Source organism: Hylobates moloch, unplaced genomic scaffold (genome assembly GCF_009828535.3).
Source record: "Hylobates moloch isolate HMO894 unplaced genomic scaffold, HMol_V3 SCAFFOLD_19, whole genome shotgun sequence".
NCBI lineage: Eukaryota > Metazoa > Chordata > Mammalia > Primates > Hylobatidae > Hylobates > Hylobates moloch.
In genome coordinates this window covers 27,461,571-27,477,787 of record NW_026652294.1, presented here as the reverse complement: position 1 = coordinate 27,477,787, position 16,217 = coordinate 27,461,571, and the positions used below count along the sequence as shown (strand labels likewise).

At 53.4% G+C, this 16,217-nt stretch overlaps 1 protein-coding gene across 1 annotated transcript in view; it reads left to right on the top strand.

Annotated features, from left to right (window-relative positions):
* The window catches only part of CELSR1 (cadherin EGF LAG seven-pass G-type receptor 1), a 181,932-nt gene that overhangs the window by 84,905 nt on the left and 80,810 nt on the right, over positions 1–16,217 (top strand). The window contains exons 6-8 of the mRNA XM_058431141.1: positions 266–588; positions 12,437–12,659; positions 15,568–15,683. Of these exons, the coding sequence (XP_058287124.1) occupies positions 266–588; positions 12,437–12,659; positions 15,568–15,683 (662 nt within the window). The remainder of the gene's footprint in view (positions 1–265; positions 589–12,436; positions 12,660–15,567; positions 15,684–16,217) is intronic.

Here is a 16,217-nt window from a genome sequence, read left to right as displayed (position 1 = left end):
GTGACCCAGCACAAGTAACTGCCCTCTCTGGGCCTTTGTGTACACTCATCTGACCAGCCAGGTGCTGCGGCCTGCCTTGTAGGGAAGGTCATATGTGGACTATGCTCACCTCTGGAGGAGGTTGCTGTGAGAGTGCTTCTCATGTCCTTGTCCCCAAATGTGGACCTGGGGATAGCCAGGGTCAGGGAGTGTCACCTGAGCTGTTGGGGCGCCATGTGGCCCTGCCCTGTCTGTGCCTCCATCTCTATGTCAACCTTCCTTGCAGGGCCGAGCTGGTAGCACGTCCTCCCCCACAGCTCTGTTGCTGGACAAAGGCCCTGGTGGCTGGGGGCCTCTGCTGGCCTGGCTTCTGCCTGGGGCTGTATGCCACAGGGGTTCTGAAGTCCCTGGGAAGAGGCAGGGTTCTGACTGGCAGTGGACTGCTGTACATGACCCGTTGCCCAGGCTGCAGCCGCCTGGGCTTTTCTGTGCAGCTCCTATCCCCGCCTCGCTGGTGTGGGACTGTCATGTTGCAGAACAGGAAAGGGCTGGGGCTTTGCCTCCACTGCCCTGCCGTGGGAACCCCTGTGTGTGCCTGTGGGCATGCAGGTGAGTGTGTGCGTGCATGTGAGTGTGTGTGAGCATGTGAGCCATGTATGTTTGAGGCTGGAGGTACTTTCTGAGGTTTGGTTGGAATATGGTCGGGTGGAAAAAGCTTGGCCAGGAGCCTTAGCTGTGCCCACCCTTTCTGGTCCTGACCCTACTTTGATGGCTGCCCCACCTGAATTCTGCAGCCTGACCCCTCCCCTCCCCTCCCCTCTTCTCCCCTCCCATCCCCCTCCATGCCAGCACCCCTTCAAAGCTTCCCCCTCTGCTTTTTCCATCTGCTGTAAGACTCTTCATGTGTTTTTGGTTTTTCTGAACGTCTGACATTTTTTTTTACCTAGATGGAAACTCCATGAAGGCAGGGATCTGTTTTGTTCATTCTTATAACCCCAGTGCCTAAAGAATGGCCCATGCTGGCAGCTTATTAGATGGATGAGTGGGTGGAGGGACGGGTGGGCAGGTGAGTGCAGGTGAGTAGGTGGAAGGGTGGATAGATGGATGAATGATGGATAGTTGGATGGGTGGGTTGATGCATGATGGGTGGTTGGATGGCTGGATGGATGTGTGTTGGGTGGTTGGATGGAAGCTGGGTGAGTGGTTGGAAGCTGGGTGAGTGGTTGGATGGAAGCTGGGTGGGTGGGTGGGTGGGTGGATGAATAATGGATGGGTGGATGGATTCATGGGTGAATAAATGGATGGATGGAAGGGTGGAGGGATGGGTGAATGAGTGGGTGAGTATATGGAAGGATGGATAGATGAGTGAATGGAATAACAGGTGGGCAAATTCGTGTGGTGTTTTATCATTTCTGACATACCCTTTTCCTCTTAGAAACCGTGTAATGTTCCCCTATTTGCCTCCTGTCTGTGTGGTTTCTCTGGTAGTGAAGTTTCTGACACATGAGCCACGCAGTTGGGTTGTGTCTTCAAGACTGCTTTCTGCATCCTAGGATCCAGTGTTAGGACTGAGCTCTTTGATGGGGCTTTGAGTTGACTTCAGGTTTTGTGCTTTGAAATTGCCCTGTGTTCCTGTTCCTGGGCCCTTCCACTCACTCCTTGTTCTCTGTTCTTGTGTTTCATGTTGATCGTTAATTCTGCATAAACTAAGCCTTCGTCAAGTGCTTGAGTTTTACCATTGTGGCCTTTGGAAATTCTAGTTTTTCTAGTTCAAAGCTCTTAGCTGTTTCTTAGGACCAGAAAGGAATTGTCTTTTTATTTATTTAAGAACTTAAGTGGTCAATCTTTACACGCCCTTCCCCTCCTGGGGCACGTTCCCAGCGCGTTCCCAGCCCTCCCCCAGGTCCCGAGGTTCTCTGCCTGCTGTGCACCCTCTTCTGGGTGAGCCCTGAGACCCTGCATCTCTCTTCTCCCAGCTCCTGGAGCAGCCCCCCAGGGGTAAGTTCTGGAGGTCTTGACCCAGGGGTTCACATCAGCATTCCCTCGCGTGGGCCCTCTGCCCCCACCCCCATGCCCTCTGTCTTCCATGGGCTTGTGCCCAGCCCCCTGCCAGAGTCTCCATGTAATGATGCGGAGACCCTCTGGGCAACCCCTTCCTTGTTCACAGACCAGGTGCACACCCAGCACCCGGCCCCCGCCTGCAGCACGTGAGCCATTTGCTGAAGCCCTGTGAAGCTAGGGCTTTTCTGGAAGCCCCTTAGGCAGAGGGTTGATGGCTCTGGTGCTAGGGTCTCTGGGCAGGCAGGGCAGTGCACCAGCCCCAAGCCTGGTGTGGGACAGGTCCCCAGTGGTGGGGCAGGTGCATGAGGCCATGAGGGCTGGATGGGCCTTGGCTCCTGGGAGCTTTTATTTTGCTGTTAAGAATGCTTTTCTGGCCGGGCGTGGTGGCTCACACCTGTAATCCCAGCACTTTGGGAGGCTAAGGCGAGCAGATTACCTGAGGTCAGGAGTTCGAGACCAGCCTGGCCAACATGGTGAAACCCCGTCTCTACTTAAAATACAAAAATTAGCCAGGCATGGTGGTGTGCACCTGTAATCCCAGCAACTCGGGAGGCTGAGGCAGGAGAATCACTTGAACCTGGGAGGCGGAGGTTGTGAGTCGAGATCACACCATTGCACTCCAGCCTGGGCGACAGAGTGAGACTCCGTCTCTTAAAAAGCTTTTCTGTACCACAGCCAGGAAGCTGAGCTCTGTGTCCCTCCTACGGGGAGAGGGGGAGCTTTTGGTGGGTAGCATGCATGATTGAGCACAGCAATCGGTTTGCCCAAGTGGACTCTATCCTTGGCGTGGGAGGCGAGGCTGCTGCCATGGTGATGGGGGTGTGCAGAGTATGGGGGAATTTCTCCCACGTTTGAATGACTCAGCAAGCCTTTGACTCCAAGCAGAATCCTAGGGTGTAAGGGGAACACCAAATTTATTTTGAATGAGAATTCCTAGAAAAGGAAAGATAAAGTTAAATCCTGATAGTCAGCATAGCTGAACATTTATTTTATGAAAATAGTGTCTTATAAAAGCTCTATTAGAAAATAAAAGATACAGAGCTAAAAGACACAGAGCTCAGTAAATTTGACCTTGAATTATTTACCTTCAGATGATTTTAGAATTAAAAACTGTCATATCACATCTCTTTTCAACTCAGCCGGGGTGGGAGCGTTTACAAATGCCGCCAATTTGGGATTCTCCCCGAGGGTTGGTGGAGAGCAGCCCCTCCAGCTACCTTGTTTAAACAGTGCTGTAATCCACTCATGCTAGCAGCCCCTCCAGCTACCTATAAACAGTACTGTAATCCACTCACACTTTGCTTAACTTTATCTTCTGTGCAGTGCTGTGCTGCAAATGCTTAACCACCAACCCCCGGGGGAATCCTGAATTGGCTCCGTTGTAAACGCTGGAGGTGCTGGGAGTCAGCCCTAAGGAACAGACAGGACCTTCCCCGGCAGGTCCAGTTCATCCAGAACCCAGTTGCTCTTGGTTCTCATGGTCCTTTATTAAAGAAAAGATGTTTTAACTCTAAAATTAACTCATTTCATCAATACCTTTCCTGCAGTACTTGAATCAAATACATGAATTATGTGGTTTTGTAACTCATGGATTAAGTGCAGGCATTAATCATTGGCTTGGAACTGGAGAAATCCTGGCATTTTATGACTTCATTTCACAAGCGTCTGTCAGTACCTGCTATGGACCCAGCTTTCCCCTCCCGCCCCCTGCGACCCTCCCTGCCAGGTGCTCAGCATATGCCCTGCACACATCAGGCATTTATTCAGCACTTGCTGTGTGCCTGACAGTCTCAGACTGGCCCCCAAACAGACCCTGTCATTGCCTGCACGGAGCTGAGGAGAGAAACATGCAGGGGAACCATCGTACAAGCAGGGCTGGATGTGGAGCTGGTGGGGCGATTGCTAGAGAGGGGAGATTTGGGGTCCATGAGAGCCCCCAGGGGCACCCTGAGCAGGCAGGTGGGCCGAGCTTCCCCAGAGGGAGAGTGCCTGAGGCGGAGGACAGGTACTGCCAGGGGATGCGGGTGGCCTCCGGGCACTGGAAAGCCACATGCAGAGACCAAGAAGAGAGGACGCGGGGCTGGAGGATGGCCTCCAGTGTATGCAGAGGGCCATCTGTAACTGCCCCAGGAGGAGGGAGACAATGGGGCCGGTACAGGCTCGTGAGTGTTGTGTGGAGGGGGCTGGGTATGTGGCTGGGGGCCGGGCCCTGGGACCCCTTAGGCTGGGGTCGTTATGGAGCAGTGGGATTCTAGCCAGTGGGACTGACACATGGTGAGGCCAGCGTTGTGGAGCACTCTGCCATCTTGATGCAAGGGACAAGGACGTCTGGAGGCTGTGGGGCAGGAGCAGGGGCCGCCGTCTTGATGCAAGGGACAAGGAGGTCTGGAGGCTGTGGGGCAGGAGCAGGGGCCGCGAGGCGAGGGGGCCTGTGGCTGTGCAGGGGACTGCTGGAGGCAGAAGGGGCTGCAATGGGGACTCCACCCCCCTGGCTGGGTGGGGGAGGATGAGCTGGCAAAGGCTGGGAGCATCATCTCCTGCAAGCAGGGAGAACAGCACCCGGGGAGTCCTGGACACTTCCACCTCCAAAGCATCTGCGGGAAAGGCTCTGCCAGCCAGGCGCTGCTGCCCTTGGGGCACCTGGTTTGCAGAGGCTGGAATGTACGCGATTGCAATTCCAGGACAAACACGGAGGGCCACTGTAGTGAATTCAGCAGTGGCTCCCAAAATCCGTGTCCACACAGAATCTCAGAATGAGACCTCAGCTGGAAATAGGGTCTTTCCAGATTTAATGAGTTTGGGTCTTTGAGATTAAGTCATCGTGGATTTAGGGTGGACCCTAAATCCAATGACTGGTGTCTTTATTTTTTATCTTTTTTTTTTTTTTTTTGAGACAGTCTTGCTGTGTCACCCAGGCTGGAGTGCAATGGTGCAATTTTTGGCTCACCGCAACTTCCACCTCCACGATTCAAGAGATTCTCCTGCCTCAGCCTGCCGAGTAGCTGGGACTACAGGCATGCGCCACCACACCCGGCTAATTTTTATATTTTTAGTAGAGACGGGGTTTCACCATGTTGGGCAGGCTGGTCTCGAACTCCTGACCTCAGGTGATCCACCCGCCTCGGCCTCCCAAAGTGCTGGGATGACAGGCCTGAGCCACCGCACCCAGCCTTATTTTTTATTTTTGAGGTGGAGTTTCGCTCTTGTCACCCAGGCTGGACTGTAGTGGTGTGATCTTGGCTCACCGCAAATCCCGCCTCCCAGGTTCAAAGGATTCTCCTGCCTCAGCCTCCCAAGTAGCTGAGATTACAGGCGCTCGCCACCACGCCTGGTTAATTTTTGTAGTAGAGACGGGGTTTCACCATGTTGGCCAGGCTAGCGAACTCCTGGTCTTAGGTGATCCACCCGCCTCAGCCTCCCACAGTGCTGGGATTACAGGCACGAGCCACTGCTCCCGGCCTGCTGTCTTTAATAACAGGAAGGAGAGGGAGATTTGATGGCCTTGTGAGGACAGAGCAGAGATTGGAGTGATGCAGCCACAAGCCAGGGACGTCAGGAGCCACCAGAAGCTGGGAGAGGCAGGAGAGATCCACCCTGGAGCCTCCAGAGGGAGCTGGGCCCTGCTGATACCTTGATTTCAGACTCCTGGCCTGTGCGACTGTGAGACGATGAATTTGTGTTGTTTTAAGCCTCCAGTTTGGGGTCATCTGTTATGGCAGCCACGGGAAACACATACAGCTACTTTCTGAAAATGAAAACAAACAAAAAACAAAGCAAATACAATTCCGCATTAAAAAAGCAAAGCAAACCAAACCAACAATTCCATGGAGATTAGTTTTATTCGCAACATATTTAAAGGAGCAAGACCTTTTCAGCGAGGGGCAAACACCTGTGCTTCGGTTTGCTGTGCTCTCACGGGCGTTAACAGCCACCTGTTGAGCTCTAGTCCCTGCACAGGTGCCCCCCTTGGGGGCAGGACAAGGTTATGTCTATCAGCCTCCCTTTCACGGGGCAGCCTGAGGACGTCGGGGGCCACTAGAAATCAAAATTGGAAGCAGGAATGCCAGTCTGCGAGTTCAAATTCAAACCTTCCGGATACAAAGCGCTGTCTTCACTCAGAGCTGGGCCACCTTTTCCTGGGCCTTTTAGGGGAAATCCCTGGCTGGGGGTGAGAAGCCGAGTCTTCCAGCCCTCGGATGAGGGGAGAATGAGTTCCGACCCAGAGCGGGTGGGACCGGGAAGCTGCGTGGAGGTCATGGGCCTGGGCCTCACTTTCCTCTGGGTGAGTCTGAGCTCCGGGCCCAGCCTGGGTTCATAGTACCCGGGACAGACAGAGGCGGCTGTGGGAAGGGCAGGGCTGGGCCCCACAGGCCCTTTGTTTGCCGTCGCAGGGTGAGTAGGGTGAGTACACCCAGCCTCTCCTGGTGGCTTTGTTATTCCAGAGTGTGCTGTGCTTCGCCACTGGCTGGAACTTGGAAAGCAAACACTCCCAAATGTCACATATTTTAAAAGTAGAAACAAGATAATTTGAAGTGTCCAAAGGAGGAGAAATATACCTTAAGCGCCACACCTCCCATGAACACACAGGATTTACAAAGGCCAGGAAGCCACGAGCACTGACTTGCCCATGTGAGTGTGCAGGTGGGTGTGCAGGTATGCACCTGTGACAAGATGTGAGGTGTATGTGAGGGTGTGTCAGTGCGTGTGTATGTGTGAGTGTGCAGGTGGGTGTGCAGGTATGCACCTGTGACAGGATGTGAGGTGTATGTGAGGGTGTGTCAGTGCATGTGTATGGGTGGGTGTGCAGGTATGCACCTGTGACAGGATGTGAGGTGTATGTGAGGGTGTGTCAACGCATGTGTGTGTGTATGTGAACAGGTGTGTATGGACATGGGTAGATGGGAAGTTGTGAGTGCATGTGTGAATACATGTGGGAGGTTATAAGCATTGTGCAAATGTGTGTGCAGGTGTGTGTGTGCACATGGCCCACCTGCAGGGCGGCGGGGTGCAGCATCTGTGGTGGGCTGACCCCTGTAGCGGGGAGTGGCAGGGAGGTTAGACAGCCTCCACGGGTGCTGGGAGCCTGGATGAGGGTCTAGGGCTGGCTCTTCTCTGTCTGCTTTGAGTGGGGTGGGAAACCCCTGTTCCCATTTCCCTGGGGGCAGCCCCTGCCAGTGCAGAACAGGCAGATGGGATCCTGCCCTGACTCCTGGGGTGGAGGGGAAAGCATCCCCTGGCCTGTGCCTGGCTCTGACCCAGCGTCAGCTCTGGTGCCTGTGAGCCCTCGGGGTGACTGGCATGGAGGCTGTGCATGCTCATGACATTCAGCAAAACGTCAGCGATTTCAGCCCTCCTCGTTCTCGAGAGGGCTTATACTGGAATCTGGAGTCACCTTGGCTTAGCCAGTTAGACATTGTTTTTTGTTGTTTTTTTTTTTCTTAAGAGACCAAGTCTCGCTCTGTCCCCCAGGCTGGAGTGCAGTGGCGCGATCTCGGCTCACTGCAAGCTCCGTCTCCCGCGTTCACGCCATTCTCCTACCTCAGCCTCCCGAGTAGCTGCGACTACAGGCGCCCTGGGAGACGACGGGGGAAGCAGAGGGAGAACTCAGATTCTTCAGAGGCACCATTTACCTCTGATGATTGTTATGCTGATTATAAATCAGTTTCATTTGTTCTTCAAAAGCTCATTCGAAGCATTCCCTTGGAGGATTGACAGGATTTCCTAAAACGACTGAACTCACTGAAATCAGCACGTAGCTGAGGTTGGCCTCCCTGAGAAACAGACTCCAGGCCGGGCGCGGTGGCTCAGGCTTGTAATCTCAGCACTTTGGGAGGCCGAGGCGGGTGGATCACGAGGTCAGGAGATCCAGACCACAGGGAAACCCCGTCTCTACTAAAAAATACAAAAAATTAGCCGGGCGTGGTGGCAGGCCCCTGTAGTCCCAGCTACTCGGAGAGGCTGAGGCAGGAGAATGGCATGAACCCGGGAGGCGGAGCTTGCAGTGAGCCGAGATTGCGCCACTGCACTCCAGCCTGGGTGACAGAGCGAGACTCCGTCTCAAAAAAAAAAAAAAAAAAGAGAAACAGACTCCAGGCCCCAGCTTAGGAGGCAGCAGGTGTGGCGGAGCCTTCAGGAGCCACAGCTGGGGGCAGTGAGGGGCCCTGGCCTGGGCAGAGGGGAGGTCAGACTGCTCTGCAGGTGTACAAGGCCTCAGCCACCCCACAGCATGCTGCAGAGCTGGGATGGCCCCTCAGGGATGGCCTGCGTTGGACAGTCTGATGGTCACTGTGTCCACCCTGACCCATTGCTGGATGGGGGCTGCCGCAGCGAGGGCAGTGGAACTGGGCCGGGAGGCGGAATCTGAGTGCAGGGTCTCAGCTGTGAGCCATCAACAACCCACACCCCAGAGCTCCGTCCTGGAGGGGAATGGTGGGGTGTATACCTCAGGACCTACTCTTGATAGCACCTGATTTCTTTTTTTCTTGTTGTTTGCCTGAGACGGAGTTTCACTCTTGTTGCCCAGGCTGGATTGCAATGGCACCATCTCGGCTCACTGCAACCTCCGCTCCCCGGGTTTAAGCAATTCTCCTGCCTCCAGAGTAGCTGGGATTACAGTTATGTGCCACCATGCCCAGCTAATTTTGTATTTTTAGTAGAGATGGGGTTTCACCATGTTGGTTAGGCTGGTCTTGAACTCTTGACCTCTGGTAATCCGCCCGCCTCAGCCTCCCCAAGTGCTGAGATTACAGGCATGAGCCATCGTGATTTATTTTTAAAAATGGGTAATAAAGTTTAATGTTCACCAGTCTTTTAAAATTGCCAGTTGTCTCATACGTATCTGCTCTGGACAGAATTGTGCCCTCCTAAATTTCTACATTGAAGCCCTATGCCCCATGATGGGCCCTTTAGGAGGTAATTAGGTTTAGATGAGGTCATGGGGTGGGGCCCCCAGGCTGCGACTAGTGTCCTTGTAAGGAGAGGAAGAGAGACCACAGTCCTCTCCCTTATGCGGCAAAAAGGCACCGTCTGCAAGCTAGAAAGACAGACCTCCACAGAGGCCACCTCAGCTGGAAGCGTGATGTTGGGCTTCCAACCTCCAGAGCTCTGAGAAATAAGTATCTGTTGTATAAGCCCCCGATCTGTGATACTTCATTATGGCAGCCCAAGCAGACTGAGGCATCATAAATGTGTTTTCATTCTGTCTGTTTGAGTTGGCATCAAATTAGGCTGCCCTGCATGGCAGCGGCTGTGTGAATCCCACTGGCCGTCTGGATCGTGGTGAGAGGCCTCTTGGGAGACATTGCAGGTGCCTGTCCAAAGGGGCCCATCATGGAGCCATCCCACTCTGGGGACTCCAGTGAGGTCTGAGCTGGGGGAAGATGCTGCTGTTTGAAGGGTATGCTGGGTCATGCACTGAGCATCCTCACATTGGATGTCCCCCCAGTTCCATCTTTGTAGCAGTCCTCTCTTTTTTTTTTTTTTTTTTCCGAAATGAAGTCTCGCTCTGTCACCTAGGCCGGAGTGCAGTAGTGTGATCTCAGCTCACTACAACCTCTGCCTCCCAGGTTGAAGCAACTCTCCTGCCTCAGCCTCCCGAGTACATGGGATTACAGGCACGCGCCACCACACCTGGCTAATTTTTGTATTTTTAGTAGAGACGGGGTTTCACCTTGTTGGTCAGGCTGGTCTTCAACTCCTGGCCTCAAGACATCCACCCACCTCACTCCCAAAGTGCTGGGATTACAGGCATGAGCCATTGCGTCTGGCCTGTAGCAGTCTTTTAACAACCCAAGATGACCAGAGCCATGAAGGAAAAAAATGGATAAATATGATCATATAGAGACAAAAAAATTTCTGTGGGGCTACAAATACATAAAACCTAATGTTAAACATTAAGTTCGGGGAAATTGCCATGAAAATGACAGAATAGTTCCTTTCATAATTTACAAGGAGCTTCTGTAACACAATAAGAGCCGGACCAACGACCCAGCAGAAAGACAAACCCAGGAATGATCAGGCAACTTCCAGGAAAGAGAGTGTCAATTGCCAATAAAACAGGAAAAGATGCTGGCCTCATCAAAGATAAATGCAAATGAAAACATCGTTGAGATCCATTTGTCAGAGATGCGAAATATTTTAAAGATTGATCATACCGGCCAGGCGTGGTGGCTCACGCCTGTAATCCCAGCACTTTGGGAAGCCAAGGCAGGCTGATCACGAGGGCAGGAGATGGAGACCATCCTGGCTAACACGGTGAAACCCCGTCTCTACTAAAAATACAAAAAATTAGCTGAGCGTGGTGGCGGGTGCCTGTAGTCCCAGCTACTCAGGAGGCTGAGGCAGGAGAATGGCGTGAACCTGGGAGGCGGAGCTTGCAGTGAGCCGAGATCGCACCACTGCACTCCAGCCTGGATAACAGAGTAAGACTCCATCTCAAAAAAAAAAAGATTGATCATACCTAGTGTTGAAGAGACACAACAAAATTCTATCATCTGCGTTGGTGGGAGTGGGTATGTGCAGCCTTTTGGAGATGGCGGTTTGGAAATATCCATCAAAATGTCACTTGTGGCTGAGCGTGGTGGCTCATGCCTGTAGTCCCAGCACTTTGGGAGGCCAAGGCGGGTTGATCCCTTGAGACCAGCCTGGCCAACATGTTGAAACGCTGTCTCTACTAAAAATACAAAACTTAGCCGGGCGTGGTGGCTAATTGATCGGATCCGGGAGGTGGAGGTTGCAGTGAGCCTAGATCACACCACTGCACTCCAGCCTGGGCGACAGAGTGAGACTCTGTCTCAAAAAAAAATGTCACTTGTGTGTGACCTTTGACTCTGCAGTGTTAGGGATTTTCTCCAGAGAGTCTTAAAGCACGCCAAGGTTTATATAGGAGAATGTTTACTGAAAAGTCACTTGCCATAAAAAAAAATTATAAATGGCCCACATGCCTGTCGATTGGACATTGAGTGATGTAAGTTTTGACGTGGTCCTGTGATGGAATACTGAGATTTGAGATGGAGTCTCTCTCTGTTGCCCAGGCTGGAGTATAGTGGTACAGTCCTAGCTCACTGCAGCCTCTGCCTCCCAGGTTCCAGCGATTCTCCTGCCTCAGCCTCCCAAGTCGCTGGGATTACAGGCGTGTGCCACCACACCCAGCTAATTTTTGTATTTTTGGTAGAGATGGGGTTTCCCTGTGTTGGCCAGGCTGGTCTCAAACTCCTGATCTCAGGTGATCCGTCCACTTTGGCCTCCTAAAGTGCTGGAATTAAAAGCACGAGCCACCATGCCCGGCCCACACCATACTTTTTGCACTGTGTTTTTTGTTTGTTTAGTATGTGAATGTAATACTTTAATTTTAAAATGCATTCATTTAAAATTCCGTAACTGGGAGAGAATGTTGCTGGGAATTTTCTGGTCATTGGAAGCCCCTAAAGGTCTGTGAGGGGTCTCCGGCCAATGTCCACCCCACGTGGTAGGGGCAGAGGGGGCAGCATGGGCTGTGCGGGTTGCAGGCCACCATTCCCGTCTGGGGGCGGGAGTGTCACCAGCCACACACCTGGCTGCCGGAGGATGCAGCGGCCAGTCCAGGAACAACTGGGTTGAAGCATGGCGCATACTGAGACCCTCAGAGCAGAAGAGGTTCTGAGCGCTCCTGGTCTGAGGGCGGATGGGGAGAGAGGCAGTGTGCTGTGGGCTGTCCAGCTGGTTTTCTGGGAAAGCTTCCAGAACCTTCCTGTCACAGAAGAGTTTAAACTCTGGGGAGGACATCAGAGTAGGGTGGTGCCTGCCCTTCAGGAGCTCACAGGCTGGTGGGCGAGATGGGCCAGATTAGAACCGAGTTGGAATCCAGGGGTGGCCAGATAGTGCAAGGGGTCTGTGTGAGGGGTGGGAGGGCGGACGGCAGTCAGGGCAGGCGGCCTGCTCAGAAGGTGGCCTTTGGGTCATGTGATGACAGCATGCTCCGAATCTCTGACGAGGCTCTGCTGGGTTCCGCTATTGCACGGGCATAGGTGTGGGGAGGGGGCCTGAGGCCCTCTGGTCTGTTTCTAGGCGTTCTCCTCGGAAGAGTCCAGCTCAGCCTGCACGGTGCTCAGAACGGGGTTGGAGGCTGGGAAGGGCTCATTGCTGCCGTTTCTTTGACCCCAGAGAGTACTTTTTGGAAACCCCCTGGCCACCATCTTTAGCTCGCCCACCAGGAGCTGGGTGCAGCCGACTCTGGCACGGCTCTGGGCAAGTCCTCGAGAACTCGGGGGTTTCTGTTCATGTCACAGACCTGACCTGGAGTCAGTGGGGTTTTCTTTCAGCAGCTGACTCTGTGGCTGGGGTGTGTCCGGGGTCTGCAACAGGCTTTTCCCTGGCTGGTCGGTAACCTTCTCTCTGGCATCTTCCTCTCGCCCCCCAGGAGAGCACTGTGAGGTGGATGCCCGCTCAGGCCGCTGTGCCAACGGGGTGTGCAAGAACGGGGGCACCTGCGTGAACCTGCTCATTGGCGGCTTCCACTGCGTGTGTCCTCCCGGCGAGTACGAGAGGCCCTACTGCGAGGTGACCACCAGGAGCTTCCCGCCCCGGTCCTTTGTCACCTTCCGGGGCCTGAGACAGCGCTTCCACTTCACCATCTCCCTCACGTGAGTGTGCGTCCCGCCGCGCCACATGGGTCTCTTTAGGAAAGGGGCGAGCTTCTCCGTGCACCCCATCCCTCTAGATCGCGACGTCGGTGTCCTCCGTGTGTGGCCTTTGATAGTTGAGTAGCTCCAGGCCGGGCGCGGTGGCTCACGCCTGTAATCCCAGCACTTTGGGAGGCTGAGGCGGGTGGATCACCTGAGGTTGGGAGTTTGAGACCAACCTGGTCAACATGGCGAGACCCCGTCTCTACTAAAAATACAAAAATTAGCTGGATGCGGTGGTTTACGCCTGTAATCCCAGCTACTCAGGAGGCTGAGACAAGAGAACTGCTTGAACCAGACGGTGGAGGTTGCAGTGAGCTGAGATTGTGCCACTGCACTCCAACCTGGGCAACAGAGCGAGACTCCATCTAAAAAAAACACACAAGAACTTATTCCTTCTGTGTCTTTGTTTGTACCCCTTAACCCACTTCAGCCCCTTCCCTGCTCCCTCCCCAGCCTCTGGTGACCACCACTCTCCTCTCCACCTCCGATAATGTTTAATTAAATGTCTGCACAAGGGAATGTTACGCTGCTGCTTGTCAGATTCTGTATTTCTGAGATTATTGCACTGGACAATTATGAACAGTTTCCCTTATGTGTGACGGTGGCTAAACAATCAGAGCTCACACTAAATCACCGTGACGGTGGCTAAACAATCAGAGCTGACACTAAATCACCGAGGGTTTTGTAGGGAATACCTTTAAAAGTAAAATCATAAGGTGCCTCCCCAAGCTTCCAGGGCAGTTACACTTTGGGAGCGGTGAGGGCTCTTGAACCTCTGAGAGCCACTGTGAGGGGCCGGGTTGGGGGGCGCGTAGCTGCTTTTGTTTCAGATGGGTGCTTTCATAGCCCCTTCTCCTCTTTCTAGTTTCTCTTTGCCAAGTGTCCAGGCTCCCAAGTGGGCTCCGGGCTCCGTTCCCAGCTGCCTCTCATTCCCCCAGCTCTTTATTCTTTCCTCCTCCTTCCCAGCCCCCGTCTCTGGGCCTTGGTTTCTGTTTTCTGGCCTTTCTTCTTTTTGCTTGCATTGTTCCAACCCTCCCCTCGGCTTTGGGTCCCTTCTTTATTGCTCCATCGCCAGCGGTGTATGTGTGCTTGCCAGGGGAGCCATGCAGGACTGTTTGACACTGACACCGCCCACCAGCCCCCACCTGGGTCTAAAGGGAACCGCACGGAAGTGAAACCTACCAAAGGCAATCAGGTGTGACCCAGGGGCTGAGTCTCGGGAAACAAGCCTGCACTGAGTTGGTCCCATCGTCATTAAGATCCCTTCTCCCTGCTCATTCCCTGCCCAAGCATCAGTGTGCTGTGTGGGTATTTTTCTTTGTGTTTGTCATCAGTTCTTGCTGGCATTCTAAATAGAGGGGGTTCGGGGGACAGTTGGGAACCATCAGTTTTTTTTGTTTGTTTGTTTTGTTTTTTGAGACGGAATCTCGCTTCGTTGCTAGGCTGGAGTGCAGTGGCGGTATGATCTCGGCTCACTGCAACTTCCGCCTCCCAGGTTCAAGCAATTCTCCTGCCTCAACCTCCTGAGTAGCTGGGGTTACAGGTGCCCACCACCATGCCCGGCTAATTTTCGTATTTTTAGTAGAGACGGGGTTTCACCATGTTGGCCAGGCTGGTCAACCTGACCTCGGGTGATCCACTCACCTCGGCCTCCCACAGTGCTGGGATTACAGGCGTGAGCCACCAGCCAGCCGAAACCATCAATTTTAACTCAAGAAAAAAGGCTGAGGTCAGATGCTCCAGGCTGGCTCAGGCCAAATCCTGCCGCAGGAAAATGGATAAACCAACCTCAAGTCAAAAGGAGTTCCTGCCGCGGATCTCTAATAGTGGAGACACCCGGCTAGCTCAGAAGCCAGTCCCAAGCGCACTCAGGAGGTTTGCCAAGTTCTCTGAAACCAGGGAGCGGGGGGAGGTGTTGTGGTGATTTGGGTCTGAAGACCCCCTGCCCGGGCCCCTGGGTGGGAGAAGGATTTCTGAGAATTTGATGATCTCCTGCCAGAGCGGGTGGTTTTTTGCTCTGCGTGCTCCAAGTTCTGACAGGCCTGTTCAAGTTCAGGCGTCTATTCATGCCTCTTCCTTTCATTTTTTCAGATAGCGCATATTAAGCACTGATAGGGACCAGATCCTCTTTGGGCTCTGGAGTGCAGCAGGGAATGAGTGCTGTGGTTCCTTACGTTCTTATAAACCAATGAGTCAGCAGCATGATTTCAGAAATTAACTGAGTGATGCCATAGGCTGATGGGAGGTGAGAGCAACGTAGAGTAAGATGAGTCAGGGCAAGTACAGCTGGGTTGACCCTGAGCGATCTGCAAAGCCTGGGAAGATTGTTTCTGGCATGGGGGCAGCTGGTGCAAAGGCCCTGGGGTCTTTTTGACCTGTGTGTGGGAGCCAAAAGATGCTATTGTGGCTGAGTGCCGCGGGGAGCGGGGAGAGGCCCTAAGAGGGGTCCTTCCACAGCATCATCCCCGCCTGGGAAGGTACCAGGTCCCCATGCCCTGGCGCACACGGGATCTGTTCACAGCAGCAGAAAATGTACAGCACGTGCTTTGTCCAAACACATCTGTAACAGGTGTCCTGGCCGCTGGTCATACTTGTAGCATGTTGTGCAAATGGGATATTTTTTGCATTCTACAGGCCGTAGTAACCAGATTCCCCATGGATTCTGGTTTGCTGCTTCCAGGAAAGAACACTGCTTGTCAAGCTTGATGGGCTGTCTGCTCCTATGAGAAGGATGCATGCCTGACACCATGCTTTCCTGAATCGTAGCCCCATGCGCTTGCCCTCCTCTGGCTGGACTTGTCATTCCTAGGCAGGCTTTGGACCCTGGGGTCTTCATCCTGTGACGTGCCTGTGCTTGGTTCCGCAGGTTTGCCACCCAAGAAAGGAACGGCTTGCTGCTCTACAACGGCCGCTTCAACGAGAAGCACGACTTCATCGCCCTGGAGATCGTGGACGAGCAGGTGCAGCTCACCTTCTCTGCAGGTGGGGCCTTCTCCCTAGGAAGGGCAGCTCTGAGCAATTCAGATACTTTGTGGGTTAAAACGACCCTCGCCCTGTGCAGCGCCTCCAAGCTGCTTACCCTTTCATCCCTCAATTGTAGGCTAGGAACCTGTCTTATTGAAGAAATCCAGAGTACACAAAGATGTTCATAACAGGCTGGGCGTGGTGGCTCACGCCTGTAATCCCAGCACTTTGGGAGGCCAAGTTGGGTGAATCACGAGGTCACGAGATCGAGACCAGCCTGACCAACGTGGTGAAACCCCATCTGTACTAAAAATACAAAAAGTAGCTGGGCGTGGTGGTGCACACCTATAATCTCAGCTACTCAGGAGGCTGAGGCAGGAGAATTACTTGAACCCGGGAAGCAGAGGGTGCAGTGAGCTGAGATCGCGCCACTGCACCCCAGCCTGGTGACAGAGTGAGACTCTGTCTCAAAAAATAATAATAATAAAAAGATGTTCATAACAGTGTTATTTATAGTGCTGGAAATGTGGACGATCTGGTTCATGTTTTCAG